The sequence below is a fragment of the Myxine glutinosa genome, chromosome 1 (genome assembly GCF_964187855.1).
Source record: "Myxine glutinosa chromosome 1, kmMyxGlut1.1, whole genome shotgun sequence".
Lineage (NCBI taxonomy): Eukaryota > Metazoa > Chordata > Myxini > Myxiniformes > Myxinidae > Myxine > Myxine glutinosa.
This window is the reverse complement of record NC_136261.1, coordinates 75,302,480-75,321,119: the sequence shown is the minus strand read 5'-3', so window position 1 is coordinate 75,321,119 and position 18,640 is coordinate 75,302,480. Positions and strand designations below refer to the sequence as shown.

The window sequence follows — 18,640 nt, the reverse complement described above, 5'->3', positions numbered from 1 at the left end:
GTATTCTTACAACTAACATAATACATATGGAGAATCACCAGGGATAATAATGATGAGGGCAATATGGTAATGGCTTTGTTGAAGAACAAGGACATGGCTACATCTGCCATTCAGGAGTCACTTCTTGGTGCTGTGGAACTAGGCCAAAAACAACTTGATGTCTTTGTGGAAAGACGATTGGGCAAAGTGCAAGATGATGCCAAACAAATCGACTTCAAAGCTCCTCTACATAAGAACCAGGAACTGACATTTTCAACGTTGTATACTGTAGAAGAAGAAAGTAAAGGCAAACAGAACTCAATAAAAGGTGATAGAAACATCTTACAAAGTATAATTACAGCTTACATGACAGGGTGCAGTGCGAACCTGGACAGAATTCTGCAGCACAAAATAATGCCAGTTCCACTGTAACATTACATGCAACCAACAGATCTGCAGTGCTAACAACTGACCAAACTACAACAGAAGCTGTGTCGTTTCGAGAAGCAAGCTGCCTTGTTATTGATGGCCAGGCGTTAGTTGTGGCACTGGGAAAACCAAGCGACACAATTACATTCAGTGAATATGCAGATGTACAGTATTTGTTCAAACGGTTTATAAAATGGCAGACGCGTATTACCACATCGATGTAGCATTCCACAGGTATTGGAAGAATCCATCAAGTCTGTCAAAATCAAAAAGTCCAAAAAGATTATTTGTCAGGTCAGTGTTTTGGGATTTCCACTGGTAACATGTAACCCAGTGCTACCTGCTGCATGGTCGGGTTGTCGGCAACAAAACCGACACCTCTCACTGGCTTTGCTAGTGGGGAGGGTGACTGTGATACCCACCTTGCCAGGACCAAAAACAACATCTGACCTGGCAAAGGATGGATGAGCTCCCGTAGGGAGCCAACGGCCATCCAATAAGGAGATGGCGTCTCCTAAAAAAAAACACCCATCCAGTTTTTGACTGGTTCAAGTCATAACAAAGACTTTTAAAATGGTACGTGCTGCTTCCTTGCTTGAAAGGATGGAGCACGGAAAATCCCCATTGGTTGGCATTCATGGGGAGGAGGAAATTCCTCTTAAGGAAATGCCCCGTTGAGTACGGTGAGAAAAGCTGCGCCATTGTTATGACGTCGCTGGTACCCAGAGTATCCCGGGAAGTGACGTTAGTGATGGCACTTCCCCCAAGCTCAGTGGCTGTGTTAAGTTTTTGTCTCGTCAGTATGTCTGTTTGTGTGTGTGTCAGCTCTATCACGAGTCTCAGCCCATGTATTAAAAAATAAAGCCCAGCACATAAGTGAAACGTAAGTATGGCATAAAACCAAAACAACGTCATGTAGAAGGCCAGGTGCCACTACCAGAAAATTGGTCCAACTTTGTCTCACTGAAATCAGCTGGCTTTGTTTCTATCTGACCATTTCATCAAGCAGAGTCCATCCAGGCAAGTCCATTGGTGTAACTGGAGGATTCGCAGAACCCACAACTGTCAGGTCACTACAAGCTGAGCATGAGGAAGCTGACACTTGACTAATTCTCCATTGTCTGCATACTAATGTAGAATCCACTGTGGTGTCAGTGGACAGCATTGATGTTCTGCTGCTGTTGTTGATATATTTTAATAAAATGCTATGTTTATATCTGTGCATGAAGGCTGGCACTGCCAATTTTCCAAAATTCATTCCATTCCAGTACATGACATCGGTAGCAAGCTTACGATTCCACAATTAGAAACAAGAAATAATCGGATTTCACTCCATTAATGGATGTGACAGTGTGTCGCAGCTATTTGGACACTCCAAGGTAACTGCTTGGCCCATGTTCAAGGAGCACCACTTGTTGTTGAACAGTCTGGGTAAAGGTGACATCACCGATGGAGTCATCAAGTCATCAGAGATCTTCATTTGCAAGTTGTATGGATTTTCTAATGTAGACAGTTGTGCTCAGGCCCAAGTCGAGCTGTTTTTCATGGGGTGAGCTCAAGAAAACCTCCCTCCCACATCCGATGCAGCACGGTTCCGCATTTACCGTGCTCACTACGAAGCGAGTATTTAGAACCAATCACACTTCCTTCACCTTCACCCATGTGTAACATCTATGGGATGGACTCATAAGGATGAGAAGTTGGTTCCAGAGTTACTCTCGGTCTCTCTCTCCCATTCCCAAAGCATACACAGAGATTGTGTCCTGAGGGTGCACCAAGTGGTGCCTGAGTATGTGCCGCAGCTGCAGAAAGTTAAGATTACCTTGCACAGATGGCTGCAATTGTTAGACCACCGACCGCCAGTGCCAGAACATTTTAGAAGACTAAACATCAAGAACTAACACCGATTATGATCTGTGTAAAATTCAGTATTTAAGAAGAGTAGGATTTTACACATTCATATGGGTGTGTGAGAAATGGGGTGGAGTTGGGTATCAAGTAGCTCGAGTTCATATTTAACTGAAATTAATGTATTAAATCTTCGTTGGCGTCGCAATAATATACTCGTAAAGTTCTTTGGATTTTGTCGGCACAACGAAGTTTCCAATGAGAAATGGGAGGGATTCTTCTCCAAAATTCAACATGCCTGCCAGAAATAGTCTTTTGCAAATTATGTTGTGTCATTTTTACAAGTTCTGAATCCCAAAAAAAAAAAGATTCCATTCAGTGCATGTCAATGAAAACATTTAGTGCATGTAAAGAATTCAATATCTATATATATATATATATATATATATATGGCAGCCATTTTGAATATAAATGTGGAGTTAAAAAGCATTTAAACCTTTCAATAGTTGTTGGTCCGGTTTTACATAATTGTATTCTGGTAAACAAAGTCATTTTAACATGAAAATATCGGCGTTGGAATAATTTTATTACACCGGTACCCGTTCTACAACAAAAACAACACCGATAGTCTAACAGCAGCACAGCCGGGCTTATGTGATACTTTAGTTGAAGAGGATAGTATGACCTGGGTGGGAATACCAGTTAGCAGCGAGAAAAAAAAAATGTATACAGAATCGAGGCTCGTGTAAGAGCTAACACATTGAACATGAAAACATGCACAGACACGTAAAACATACAATGAAGGGAGCGGGAGACAAGAGGGGGAGAGAGTGGGAAGCACACAAGCACAACAACAGTAGAGAACAAGGACGTCGGTAGATCTGTGGAAGGGAGAGGGCTGGGGGGAGGGGAAGAGGGGTACATGGTATAAAGCAAGTGAACACCACTAGGAATTTCAGGAAAGAAGTTGGGGATTTAAAGAGGCGGATTTGGGGTGTTTTAACGGGGGTAGAAAAGATCAAGGTTTTGGATGGGGGGAAGATAGGAGATGGTGGTGAACAGCTGTTTTAAAGACCTGGAGGGAGGAGTGGGATTGAAGAGAGTGTGGGAGATTGTTACAGAGGCAGGAGAAAAGAGGAATGAAAGAGTGAAGGTGAGCAGAGAGTCTTGATTTTGGCAGTTGCACCAGAAGAGGGTTGCTGGCAGATCTTGTGCGTCCTGCAGGAATATTTGGGGGGCAGAGCACAGACAGAGCGGGGGGGGGGTAATCTTGTGCATCCTGCAGGAATATTTGGGGGGCAGAGCACAGACAGAGCAGGGGTAGCAAAGCCGGAGAGAAGTCTGTAGACGACAGAAAGACCACCAACCTGCGTGTGGTGAGAGAGAGAAAGGCCCTCAGAATCAGTTTCATCGCGGGATATACCAATGATTCTGAATGCTTTGGTTTCAACTGCATGAAGCCGAGCTGGGTGTGAGGCAGGAGCACCAGCCCAGAGGGGAGAGTAGTATTCCATTGAGCTGTGGATGAAAGCTTTGTACGTGGTGAGAAGCTCAGAAGTGCCCAGAAAGGACTTTGCATGACGGAGTAAAAGAAAATCAAAGAAAAAAGCAATACAGCGAATCAAAGAACTTGAGTTTACAAAATAATGCCAGGGGGAGGGAAGCCTCGAGGGACCAGGCCACGCACGCGGTGCAAACAAAAATCGACTAATTACACACAAGTTTGTAGGAATAACAAAACCAAGGTCTAACTAGAAACACACACTAACACATACGCAGTAAAATAACCAGTGGAAATTTGACAAAGACACGAATGGGAAAATACTTAACTTTGACGACGTGGAAAGCTTGAAGGACACTTCCTTGCCGGAGGAACCGGAAGTGGAAGTGGGAAGCGGAATAATGTAAGTAGTAAAATTTTTGACTTCAGACATTGACATCCAGTTCATGAATGACTTCGTGAAAATGAATAAAATAACGGCAAATGGCAAACGATGACAATAAAGTCCACATTCCTGTGCCACCTTCAGTCGAACGTCAGGCATTGACAGCACATTCTCTATATTTTCATTCCAAACAGCATCATTCATCATTCCAATCACAAATTAATACTGTAGTGTTAATATATCAAATTTTGCTGCTCTTTAACGACCACTATTATCCCTCCTTGTGGGTTTGGCCAGGGGGAAGCTTGGCCCAGGTCTTTCATGAACTGGTCTGGCCAGGCCTGACGCTCGCCTAGTTATGGCAGGAATTTCGAAATTGGCCATGGTGCCGAAGATGCTCGCCTACTCTTTGCGAAGGACACCATGGGATCTTTAACACCCACCAACCCATGCTGGCAGACAGGACTCCCAGTTTAACGTCCATCCGAGGGATGGCACACATTGATGAATCACCCTGCCTGTGAAACACCAAACTGACAATTTATAGCTGGGTTGGGGTTCAAACCCAGGCTACACAGCTTAGAGGCGAGAGTGCGTACCTCTATGCCATCCTGTCAGCCCTATTAATATATAAAAATATTATGTTAAAACATGATCGTATCGAGATATTATCAAACTCGCGAACCATCATCATCTGTTCACTTCCGTATTCGGGAGGAAGGTCCTTGTCGATGGCATTTCAAAATCATAATTGTATAGAGGAATTTCTGAAACCTCATACCTACCTTACGACACTCGCTGGCATGTGATCAGGTCCTCATCTCTGATTGGTGGACGTTTGTGGGGACATACGGTCAGACAAACACTGTTCCAGACGCCACTGCACTACGGGCTACACCGTAAAAAGTAAAAATAGGGTAACCGTTTTGAATTGAGGATTAAAGGTTAAAATAAAATAAAAATTGAATCCAGAACACTTGATTTGAAATAGGCATACTTTAAAATATAAAATCTGCATCAATGCAAGCCATTACCATGAAATGCTTCCATCACCCTTTTCTAGCGCCTTTTTTCCTAATCTGAATCTGACCACAATCCACAATTCATAAAGAAGAATGTTTACGACTTTCAATCACTAAAGTGTCCATAAATGACAAAAAAAAAACAGACACTTCTTTCATCACACCGCCATCAAACCGAAAAACACCAGTTCCCTTTGCGGAGCAATGGTGCCCATGCAAGATCATGTGGCATGTCATTGTCTTTAGTCACGTGACTCTGCTTGAACAAGAGTGATGCTCCACAGACATCCTTTTTTCTTTTACGGATATTTACTTTTACAGATCGGACATTCTTTTACGGATATTTTCATTATTGGACAGTTTTGTGATTTCTTCCCCACAATCACAGCTTCAAATTAAATAATCTTACGATAATCCACCAAATGTCCGTCCATCTGTCTGTCTGTCCATCCGTCCGTCCATCTGACGGTGCTGCAAAAACGGCTGAACCGATCACAACGATATTTTGGGTGGGTAATCCTGGGATCTCCTGGAGTAAAATAGGCTATATTGTTTTTCCAATTTCAGCTTTGGCCTCCAGCATTTTCAGGTTTGGACTCCCGCATAACGTTATTTTCCCGGGTAGCGGGTACCGCACAAACCTCTGCACCGATCGCTGCTCGGGTGCACCGATCGGACACGGTGACCTCAGACAAAGACCTTTTATAAGGACATGGGTTGAATCCCTGATTGAGAGAATGCCAACCCCCTCCCCACCATCACGGTCGTCTCTCCAACTCACAATCCCACGAGATATGCGGAAAGGACGACCCAAAACCAATTATCTTCTTTTTGATTCGTATATAAACATCATTAAAAGTAAATAATGACCTCGGCCAAAGTTCAAACGACGTGGGTTTAATCTCCACATGAGAGAATTCCACATAGCTATTTGGGCGGTGTATATGCCAACAGATCACTGTCTCCATCGATCTTGCCGAGGCCGTAACACCAATCGGCTCAAAATCCTTTTAACTGTTGACTTGGTAGTTTTTACAATGAAGGAAACATCAACAATGTTGTTAAAAGTTTATTTTGTGATTAATTTGTGATTGGAGTTATGTTGTTTGGAATGAGAAAAGAGATATCAAGTTCACGTAAAGGACGACATGCCGTGATTGTTTCTACTTTCTAAACGTGAACTTCGCGGATCGCCATATGCAGATTCGCCACGGACCTACGATGGATGTTTCTATACGTTAACGTACCCGTTTTTCATGGAAGTCCTTCACGAACTTGCTGTCCATGTCTGACGTGTGACTGAGGGTGCTACAGGAATGTGGAATTTATTGGTTTCATGCTTTAGCATTCGCGGTATCTGCATTGCCTGTTTGCTTCTGGCCTCCCACCCGTGCTTAGCACGGGTATCTCACTAGTTATATAAAATTGCAGCTTTCTAACCCACCTAGAAAACAGGAAATATTTTTATCAGTGTGTCAGTGTAGTAGTGAGTAGTTGCAAAAAAAAAAAATTTTTTTAGATATATATATATATATATATATATATATATATATATATATATATATATATATATATATATATATATATATATATATATATATACATATACATATATATATATATACATATACATATATATATATATATACATATACATATACATATATATATATATATATATACATATATACATATACATATATATATATATATATATATATATATATATTGCTTTTTTTGTGCATATAATATTGGATTGAAATCAGAAATATCTGACATGCTTTTAAGCTCCTATTGACTATACCAAGTTGTACTCCTCTTATCCATTTCCACTTCTTAAATCCATTTTCCACTGATACCCCTTGCCAAACAGTTAATCAACTGTAGTGATATGCGTTTTATAGAATCTACAATCACCTCCATTTGAAATGTTGAACTTTACACCAAAATCTCCGCCAATGCCACCCGGATGACGGCATGCTGTAAGGATGATCCCTCCGATGGCCTTGACCTTGCGAATTATGCAGGAAACGGTTGGCGTCGACAGGAGACCATGCTGACCCACCACCAGTCTGCCCACCTATGTAGAAGGGCATGTATAATTTATAATTCTGTCCGGTCTCATTACTGTACTATTATCCTCAAATACACTCACATTTGACTGATATGATTATATGAGAGCATGATTCAAAATGTACAAGGTTTGTTTGCTGTCCAGATACAATAATAGACGGCAGCAATACAGTGTCCCTTCCAATAATCAATAATTACTTAGAGGGAGGGAAGGAGAGGGAGATAGAGTACCATGATGAGAAAATGTAGGGTAATGTTCAGGGGTAATTACTCAAAGTAAATTACGGTATGCCTCGTTTCCATGCAACACTCAATGTGGAGTGGAAAACTTTGGTTCAGGCTGATCCAGGTTATTCAGAACATTCTTTTCCAATCAATCTGAGTTGAATGAAAAGCTCCCGCTTCCATTCAATGTGGATTTTCAAGGATATTGGCAGTTCTTGCAAAAAGCTGTCCAATTTGCTCAAAGTGATGTTATTTTTTTTTCCCATGCACTGCTGAGCAATTGGAAAACATGAGCTTTGTTCACAAGGCCCAGATGTGGATCAAATGATTAGATTTGATTGGTTAGTGTAGTGACGTATGTCCATCCATCGCACTTCAGCCTGCTTTGTGAAATGGGTTTCGAAGGAATCACGCCCAGATATAATTGCCAGCTGCAGTAGGCTAGCTAAATCAACATGGAAATGCAGTACTGAAGGAGCTGTGCTCCCACGTAGTCGGAAGAATGGACACGACAAAAAGCTGGAATTCGTCCGAGTTTCTTTATTGTCACAAAACTCGGGAACTCTGAAAAGCCCGTTTATCGGGCAGCAATATACAGACTTGGCATTTAATATGGAATTTTTTTTGTGGGGGTGAACTGACTTTTCAAGATGTCTTAGAACCAAAAGTTCATTGGAATTATGTTGAAATTATTCTAGATTTTGTTAATGTGACCTTTAAAAGAAACAAAAACCACATTTGACATTTCGAAACAATAAATTGATCCTTGAAAGTGATGTAAACTGATATCGAACTCAATTCATGGACAGTACTGTGTTAAACTTCTGTACGTTTTCCAGAAGTATCTCTTTATTTTGCACATTAGCCAACTTTTTTTTAACAAATACAAAAGTTAAATTACGACTGGGATTACGGACAGTAAAATTACAGTTCAGTACTTCGTGTAACCCCCACGAGCATTCAGGAGAGCACGTACACGTTGAGGCATGCTGTTCACGAGATTTGCCAAGGTTTGAACAGGAATCGCTTGCCATGCAGTTACAATAGCCTGCTGCAATTCACGCACAGAGGTCGGCTGCTGGTCCAAGTGGTCGATTTGACACGTTAATTCTGCCCACAAGTTCTCTATCGGATTCATATCTGGGGACATGGCAGGCCACTCCATATGCTCTACACCACGGTCAGCAAGAAAGTGTTGGATCATGCGAGCACGATGAGGCAGTGCATTGTCATCTTGGAAGACAAAGTTTCCTCGAAAGGCTGCACGAGCAAATGGAAGCAATGTTTCTTCCAGAATGGCCCTGTACTTGAACTGGTTCAGGTTTCCATTCAGAACAACCAGGTCAGTTTTGCCCCCTGCATGAAAAGCAGCCCAAACGGTCACCCCACCCCCTCCAGCTTGGACTCTTGGCACTATACAATCTTTGTTGTAGGCTTCATGCACTTGCCTGCGCACTCAGACGTGGCCATCTTGACGATAGACCAGAAATCTAGACTCGTCACTGAAGATCACGTGATTCCAGTGTCCTGGCTGCCATTGACGGTGCTCTCTGGCCCACTGCAATCGGCGCTGGCGGTGTTGTCTGGTCAGGCGTGGCTTTCTCAGGGAACGCCTGGCACGATAGCCTGCTTGAACCAGTCGTTGGTTGACTAGCCTTCTGGATACAGGCACATTTGTCAGTTGCTGCCACTCAGCCCTAAGCCGATTAGCTGACTTGGTACGGCCATTGCGGACTAACCGGTGCAGCTGGCGATCATCCCTCCTTATGGTTCTGCGGGGACGTCCTGGCCTCGGTATTGGAGTAGGGACACCCCTCTGAGCATTTCGTTTCAGGATCTTTGACACCTGACCTTGAGTGATGCCATACTGCCGAGCAATAGCACGCTGTTTCATGCCGTAATTTCGTAAAGCCACCACTCCATGACAAACAGCATTGTCGAGTTGATGGACCATCTCCAGAGGAAGCGGCAATAACTTTTGGAGATGTGCAGCAGTTGTTTTCCATAAATACAAAACGCAACAACCCTTGTATACCTGACTGTGAAGCCAATCATCAAATGCACCTGTCCGTACATTTTGCCACGCCACCTGTGATATAATCCTGTTGTTGACTTCTTGCTGTGACAGACAATCAGTGACATGGTTCTTTTAACAAATAAATCTCCAAAGTGTAAAAGAAACTCACCAGATTGATATACTGAGTTAAGAAAGTAAACCCAAGTCAAGAAGAAAAAAAATTCCATATTAAATGCCAAGTCTGTATATACACACATTATCCCGGAGCGTTTGCCCGGGAAAGGCGAGAGGGGGCGTGGCCGGGCGTCCTGGCAAGTCGAGGGCGGGCATGCCCGGGCGTCCCGGACGCGGCCTGGCAAGTCGAGAGCGGGCGTGGCCGGGCGTGCCCGGGCATGCCCGGGCGTCCCGGCCGAGGCCTGGCAAGTTGAGCGCGGGCCTGCCCGGGCGTCCTGGACGAGCCCGGCATGGTGATCGCTCCGCGTCCTTGGTAGGTGCAAGGCGATTGTGTAAACCCAGCGGTAGCCGCTACACACGTCCCCCCAGAATCGACTTGCACCGGCAGGGTCAATTTGAGGGGGGTCCTGCTGACCCGGCCGAAGCGACCCCTGGCGGGTCGTGGGGGGGGGGGGGGGGTCCGGTGTGGTGGTGGGCGGTCGAGTGGGGGGCACCGTGGACGGGGGGCGGCCTCGCCGTGGCGGAAGGGCCAACCGTGGCGGTTGGTCGATGTCCACGTGCGCCGGCTTGAGGCGGTCCACCGCAATCCGGTCCGACCTGCCGCCGATGTCGATGACGAACGACTTGTCGTCCCGTCGCAGGACCCGGAAGGGCCCGTCGTACGGCGGCCGGAGTGGCCCCCGATGTGCGTCATGACGCACAAAAACGTAGTCCGCTGTGCGAAGCGCTGGGGGGACGTAGGACTGGGGGTCACCGTGGTGGGATGTTGGCACGAGGGCAAACCGTCGGGCGGCCTCCTGGAGGTCCGAGCGCTGGTGAGCTGCGGACCAGGGACTGGTAGCGTCGGGCACAAATTCGCCCGGGACGCGTAGCGCCTGGCCGTAGACAAGCTCGGCGGTGGATGCCCGGAGGTCCTCCTTGGGGTCCGTGCGGAGGCCCAAAAGGACCCACGGCAGCCGGTCGGCCCAACCGCCGTCTTGAAGGCCGGCCATGAGCGCGGCCTTCATGGAGCGGTGGAATCGCTCGCACAACCCGTTGGCTTGGGGGTGGTAGGCCGTAGTATGGTGGAGCTTGACCCCCAGGTTGCGGGCGACCGCGCCCCACAGCTCGGAGGTGAACTGCGGTCCGCGGTCCGACGAGATGTCTGCCGGTGCGCCGAAGCGGGCGACCCAGGTGGCGATGAAAGCCTGCGCCATGTCGGCGGTGGTGGTGGAGACTAGGGGAATGGCCTCCGGCCACCTGGTGGTCCTGTCCACCATTGTGAGCAGGTGTGTGAACCCCCGTGATGGGGGGAGGGGGCCCACCAGATCCACGTTGACGTGGTCGAAACATCGTTCGGGCATGGTGAAAGGTGCCAGCGGGGCCTGTGTGTGTCGGTGGACCTTGGCCTGTTGGCAGGCTGTGCAGGTGCTGGTCCAATCGCGGACGTCCCGTCGAAGGCCATGCCAGACGAATCGCGCCGACACCAGCTTCTGGGAAGCTTTCCGGCCCGGGTGGGAAAGGCCGTGGACGGAGGCGAAGATGCGGCGTTGCCAGGTAACGGGCACGATGGGGCGAGGCTGGCCTTGGGAGACGTCGCAGAGCAGGACAGTGTCCGCGAAGGGGATGTCGGCCAGGTGGAGGCCCGTGTCCGCCGCCCGGAGGGCTTGCACCGTGGTGTCGGTGGTTTGGTACGCCGCCATAAGCGCGAAGTCCACGCCGAGGTGGACCGCGTTCACGCTGGCCCGAGAAAGACAGTCGGCCACGGCGTTGTTTTTGCCAGCGACGTGCCGGATGTCCGTGGTAAACTCCGACACGGTGGAGAGGTGGTGCTGTTGGCGGGCCGACCACGGCTCCGTGACCTTCGCCATTGCGTAAACCAACGGCTTGTGGTCGACGAACGCCGTGAAGGGTCGGCCCTCCAGGAGGTGGCGGAAATGGCGAACGGCCAGGTGTAGACCGAGGAGCTCACGGTCAAACGTGCTATATTTGAGCTCGTTCGGCCGGAGCTGCCGGCTGAAAAAAGCGAGTGGCTACCAAACCCCGTTCACCCATTACTCATGTACGGCGCCCACCGCGTAGTCGGAGGCATCCGTGGTGAGGGCGATGGGAGCGTTGAGCACCGGGTGAGCGAGCAGTGTTGCGTCGGCGAGGGCCCGATTTGAGCTTTGGAAGGCCGCGTCCATTGCTGCAGACCAGACGATGTCGTGCTTGGCCGGCTGGCCCCGGAGGGCTTCGTAGAGGGGCCGCATGAGTTGAGCAGCGCGGGCACGAAGCGGTGATAGAAATTCACCATTCCCAGGAATTCCTGCAGGGACTTTATGGAGCGGGGACGCGGAAACGTGGTGATGGCCTCGACCTTGGTTGGCAGCGGCACGGCCCCGTTCTTGGTGATGTGGTGGCCCAAAAAATCAACGGCCGTCGTGCCGAAGTGGCATTTGGCCGGGTTGACGATGAGGCCGTGCTCGCTGAGGCGCCTGAACAATGTTCGGAGGTGGAGGAGGTGCTCGGCCCGGGACGTGCTGGCGACGAGGATGTCGTCCAGGTAAACGAAGAGGAACGGCAGGTCACGCAGCACGCCGTCCATCAAGCGCTGGAACGCCTGAGCCGCGTTCTTGAGGCCAAACGGCATCCGTAGGAATTCGAATAAGCCGAACAGCGTGATGATGGCCGTTTTAGGGACGTCGGCCGCCCTGACAGGTACCTGGTGATATCCCCGTATGAGATCGATTTTTGAAAAAATGACCCGTCCTGCCAGACGGGCGGAGAAGTCTTGGATGTGCGGGATCGGATACCTGTCGGGGGTGGTAGTGTCGTTAAGGCGGCGGTAGTCGCCACATGGGCGCCAGCCGCCCCCTGGTTTTGGGACGATGTGGAGTGGCGAAGCCCACGCGCTATCGGAGCGCCGCACAATGCCGAGGTGTTCCAAAGCGTCGAACTCGGCTTTGGCCACGGTGAGCTTGGCTGGGTCAAGGCGGCGGGCTCTGGCGTAGACCGGCGGGCCCGTGGTTGGTATGTGGTGCTCGATCCCATGTCGTACTGCGACGGCCGAAAACGTCGGCCGCGTGAGGGCCGGGAACTCCGTGAGCAGGCGAGCAAACTCGTTCGCCGCCGGGAGGGCGAATGCCAGCTCGGTCAGAGCGGAGCTGCTCAATGTGCATACCAGGGAGCTGAAGGTCTCGGCGTTGATGAGGCGACGCCGTTGGACGTCCACCAGCAGTCCGTGTGCGCAGAGGAAGTCGGCGCCTAGCAGAGCCATGGGCACGTTTGCGGTTACAAACGTCCAAGTAAAGCGTTGGCCGCCGAAGCAGAGGGTGACGTTGCGCGGGCCGAAGGTGCGGATGGCCGATCCGTTGGCCGCAACCAAGGAGGGGCCGCAAACCGCGGACTGCCTGTCCTGATCGGAGGCGGGTATGACGCTTAGTTGGGCGCCGGTGTCGCACAGGAAGCGCCGTCCGGACGCTTTGTCCGTGATGAAAAGTAAGTTGCCCGTGTGGCCGGCGCTCATGGCTAGTAATGAACGCCGGCCCGGCCGTTTCCCGGCCTGCCGAAGGTGCACGGGGGTCGGCATGTCCGGGCCTTCTGTCCGAACCTGGCATGATAGTAACACCACGCTTGGTCAGGTGGAGGCCACGGTCGTCGTGCTGGAGGTGGTCGGCTCAGCGTTGCGGCCGCCAATTGCGTCGGCCGTTCGGTCATCGACCGTGCCGGGTGCTCGGGCGCCATGGGCATTGCGTCGGACGGCGGTGGGCCCCAGGTCGCTGCTGCAATGCGTTGGCCTGCCGCGGAGATCTTGTCGGCTTCCCTGGCGAGGGCGCGGGGATCCGTGATCGTCGTGCTCGCCAGGGCGAGGCATACCGGGCTAGGCAGCTGACGGAGGAACAGCTCCCGGAACAGCAATGCCGGAGAGTGCTCGCCGAGCAGCGAAAGCATGTAGTCCATTCGCTCGGACGGGCGCGTGTCGCCGAGCTCGGGCAGGTCGAGCAGGCGCCGTGCGCGTTCCGCCGATGGGAGGGCGAAAGCGTCGAGGAGGAGCTTTTTAATCGCGCCGTATTTGTCAGCGGCTGGCAGGCTCTCGAGGAGGCTCAGGGCGCGGGCCGCGGTGGCTGAACCGAGCGCTGCTCCCACATGGTGGAAGCGGGTGTCGTCGGCCGTGATGCCTCGCAGGGCGAACAGGGAGTCCGCCTGGGCGAACCAAACCGCCGCGTGAGCCTCCCAGAAGGTAGGCAGTTTAAGGGCAACTGCCGTGTCCATGTCGGTAGGTCACCAATGTAGGAGCTGTGCTCCCACGTCAATCGGAAGAATGGACGCGACAAAAAGCTGGAATTCGCCCGAGTTTCTTTATTGTCACAAAACAACTCGGGTACTCTGAAAAGCCCGTTTATCGGGCAGCAATATATATACACACATTATCCCGGAGCGTTTGCCCGGGAAAGGCGAGAGGGGGCGTGGCCGGGCGTGCCCGGGCATGCCCGGGCGTCCTGGACGAGCCCGGCATGGTGATCGCCCCGCATCCTTGGTAGGTGCAAGGCGATTGTATAAACCCAGCGGTAGCCGCTACAGTACCAGGTTTCCAACTCAGATTGACTTTTGCAGAGAAAATTAGGCAAGAGTTTGATAATATTGTTACGGTCCACGGTTAAGGATGTTGTTTGCCGAGCGGAGGCACCGCGGCCTAACAGTTTCCCCGATTCACCCGATTCACCCGACGTTGGCCGTATCGCGCCACAGCTATTCAATATGGAAAAGACTAAAACGACGGATGTGAAGAAAAGGAAGAAGAAGAAGACAAAAGGTTGAAAATACTACTAAATTTATTTACTATGTACAGGCTCAAAGAAACCAAGGAGAAGGAAAGATAATAAAATAATATACAGAAGCTTTTAGAGACACAGTGAAAATACTAGCTTATACAAACTTAATTAACTACCCAGGACAGAACAAACAGAAACGGACTCACACGGGGGATTGCAGAGTGGATTGGCTGGAAGGAGAGGGAGGTCCAACGGGTCCGGCAGCACGATCGGCTCGTTGGGCAGCCGCCGTTCCTTCGCGGCCCTGCTCAAAACCGCCGTCCAGGCCCCACGCTGCTGTTGAGTGTTGTTGCTGCTGTGGACGCTGCTGCTGGCGAGCAAGGCGACGAATAGCAGGCTTTGTGCTTCCCTGGATGATCTCCTTTGAACAAGAATCGCTGCTGGATGATCTCCCTTCTCTCTCTCGGACCTCACAACCCAGCTCTTTTCTTTGCACCTCACCACGCAGCTCAGCCTTGGACCTCACAACTCAGCTCTCTCTTGGACCCTTTTTGCAACTTCTTGCGCGCGTGCCTTTATAGCGCCTCCGGCGATTAAGCCGCCGGCCTTTAGGACACGCCCATCGGTGTGCTCACCTCGGCCATGGTTGGTCGCGCGACCCTCTGGCTCCGCCCTTGATGACGACGGGCGGGCACGCCTTTCTTCCCCAACCCGAGCACATGTTCAATGGCGGCAATTGTAGTTGGCAATGCGAATGGCAATTGACGAAAGGGGAAATGGAGGTTTTGGGGAATGGGAATGAAGAATGCAGGGAATCTATCTTTTTCACTTGGTGCAATGGAGTGTCATTCTAATGGAAGACAAGGCCTTACCCTAAAACACATAATAAGGATATAAACTACTGAACAAGGGTATTATAGTGTCCTTCAATGGATGCTTTATGGAATTAACTACCGGGACGCCCTTTGACCTTTACACAACACTGGAGGCAGGAGGGGCCAGAATCAAACAATGTTACACAGCAATGTACCACAATACAACACAATAAAAAAAATACAATCCTCATATCCGCAACAATATTATACTAAAATAAAACTAGAGCTGGTAAATTAAATTCATTAAGTTTGAAATGTATCGGATCAATGTCACATCTTGCTTTCCTTTCCCATCAATTGATCCATTTGTGCTGTGTCACTCGGTAGAGCGCAAACCTCCGCCAAGCTGAACAGTTTACATTTTGTAACCCACTGATAGACATGATCTGCACCCAGACCTCAAATAAAATCGAATCGGCTTGTTCTTGTCACTTACCCAACTCATCCACCAAGTTTTGTCATAACTCATCCGCTCCTAAATGAAGAATCTCCTGAAAATTAAAATAATTCTCGTATCCAGATCCGGATCTTCAGCAAAATCTAATCAATTCTTCCTCGTCACACACCCAACATACCCACGAAATTTCGTCCGAATCCGTCCACAACTTTTTGAGATATACTCTTCACAGACAAACAAACAGACAGACAGACAAACAGACAGGGGTGAAAACATAACCTCTGTCCACATTTGATGGCGGAGGTGACAATATAGCTTTTCATAAAAAAGGTTCTTATTTGTTCTGGAATTTACCTTGTTGTTGTTTCGTGTATGCAGCCTGTGGCTACTGATTGCATCGTTTTCTGGAAGCGCAGCTGTGCCGCTGATGCAGTGCCTCCTGTTACCAATAAGCAGGTATTCATTTTGCCAACCTCAGAAAGATGTCAGGCTGAATCAACCCACCTGGTGATCATTCAACGGCCCGACAGGGGCTCAAACTCAAGAACCTAAGATCTTCAAGCAGCCACCTTAACCGTTAAGCCAACACCAGACATACGAATTTAGCTGAGGTCACCTTAATTAACAAGAATGTTGCTATCACGCACCTTAATTTTTCTTTACAACATTGAAACTCATGGAAGAGTGATGCAACACAGCATAATAAGAGCAACAAGGGGTACGCCGAGGTCCCCCGTCGGTGAAGTGATGCGAGTTGATAAAGTGGAAGACGGAAGGCGGCCATCTTGGATTTTGACGTGGCGACCCAATTTTCAATAGCGTACTTCCTTATGCGTAGATACACCCACAAACCAGATTAGACGTTAGTAGTTCGTTTATCTTTCAAGATATTTCGCACACAAGGTTCAGACATATATATATATGGTGGCGGCCATCTTGGATTTTGAAGTGGCGACCCAATTTTCAATAGCGTTCTTCCTTATGCCTAGATACATCCACACACCAGATTAGAAGTTGGTACTTCGCTTATTTTTCAAGATATTCCGCTCACAAGGTTCAGACAGACATGGCGGCGGCCATCTTGGATTTTCACATGGCGACCCAATTTTCAATAGGGTTCTTCCTTATGCCTAGATACACCCACACACCAGATTAGAAGTTGGTACTTCGCTTATTTTTCAAGATATTCCGCTCACAAGTGTTACGGATTCGTCATTCCGTTGTTGTGGTTCTCCGCCACTGTAAACATTTTTGGTTCCATGTACTATTATTGTTATCGTTGAAGTGAATTGGAGATAACTGTTTTCAAAAGGTAAAAAAAAATTAATGTTTTAAAAAGAAACCGGAAACCGGATCGGGACCCGGACGAAGAAGAAGAGGAAGCAGAAGAGGAAAAGGAGGCGGAGCGAGTAAGGTGGAGCAGAAGCCGAGCTGCTTCGAGGTCTTGAGCAAACGCTGGCGAACGGGGGTCACGAGTGAACTTTGGGTTTCCTGGGAAAGGGATTCCTGCGACAGAGTTGTTATCGCTGTGACAGATAAACCTGCGTGTCAGGTTTTGCGGTTGATTCCGAAGAGAATCATTGGAGTGCCGTTATGCCTCGAGTACGGGCCAGTTGGCAGTTTTGCCTCGCGCCCGATTTCGCATCGCTCTCGGCTCTTCACCTCGCTTCAACCATTTCACCGCATCCAGACGTTAACCTGGTGTGTGTGTGTGTGTAACGTGGATTTTGAGTGGGAATTTGCGGTTCGCCGATTGGGAGCCGTTGGACATCCATACCCGAAGGTGTGATTTCCCAGTCGCCTCTTGAGGACACCTTTGCCCATCTTTGGCAGTGTGACTGTCAACCTAATAGGATTCTGGTCTCAATACAACATCGTTCTGACGATCACTGGAGCGTGGATCGACTTTGGTTTGAAGCTGGGACAGAGACATTGGGAATGTTATTTTCGCTCACTTGGAGCACAGTGAGTTATATTGTACGAAACTGATGGTACCATCATAGGAATGATATATTGGTTGTACAATTGATTACTATTGCTTTTGTGCTGTTATTCTTGTGTGACCTTAATACAATACTTGTTTTTTGGTAACAATTGGTGTGGTTTCACCATTGATCTTTGACACACAGAATAACACTTCTTTCTGCCGTGACTCCTCTCGGGGCTCGGAGGTACACCGTGACCGGGGTTTGGGGAGGAGCACATAACAGAAATTGGGGGCTCGTCCGGGATAGAATTCCCGAACATTCCCAAAATTCCCAAATTTGGAATTTTCTAACATTCCCAAATTTTTCAAAAAATTGCATTTTTTTTTTGTGTGAAGGTTAACAGGTGCTAACTTATAGTCACCATGGTGTTTGGCGCAGAAAAGTTTGCGGCGTCCCCTAATGAGGCACAGTTCCAGGCGTTAAAAATATCGGAACTCATGATATTGGCCAAATATTTTAACTTGGAGGTCCGAGTTAGTATGAAGAAAGCAGAGATTCAGACATTGGTGGTGGAGTCTCTAGTGGGACAAGGAACATGGGAAGAGGTAGCCTTGAATTGGTTACCCGAGGAAAAAGGAAATGTGGAGCTCCGGAAAATGGAGATGCAACTGCAGAGCTAGGAAAGGTTAAAAGAGTTGGAATGGAAAGCCGAGGAAAGAAGAGCAAAGGAAAGAGCAGAACAGGAACGAGAACTCGAGGAAAGAAGAGCAGAGGAAAGAGCAGAAGAAAGAAGAGCTGAAAAGGAAAGAGCAGAACAGGAACGAGAACTCGAGGAGAGAAGAGCAGAGGAAAGAGCAGAGGAAAGGAGAGCTGAAAGGGAGTTAAAGGAACATGACGTGGAGTATCAGAAGGAACTTAAACTCAAGGAGCTGGAATTACTGGGAGAAGTTGGGAAGTAGTATCCATGCCGGCTAGTTCGACAACTAGTGAGAACTCTTGGGTGGGATGTTGGTAGGCATGTGAGGCTGGTTCCACCCTTCAATGAAAAGGAGGT

At 48.7% G+C, this 18,640-nt stretch overlaps 1 protein-coding gene across 2 annotated transcripts in view; it reads right to left on the bottom strand.

Moving 5' to 3' along the window:
* LOC137425141 (phosphoglucomutase-like protein 5) overlaps positions 1-18,640 on the bottom strand; it is a 111,595-nt gene that overhangs the window by 70,262 nt on the left and 22,693 nt on the right. For both annotated transcript variants that reach the window (XM_068113275.2, XM_068113274.2), the window contains exon 2: positions 7,082-7,244. In XM_068113275.2, the coding sequence (XP_067969376.1) occupies positions 7,082-7,244 (163 nt within the window). The remainder of the gene's footprint in view (positions 1-7,081; positions 7,245-18,640) is intronic.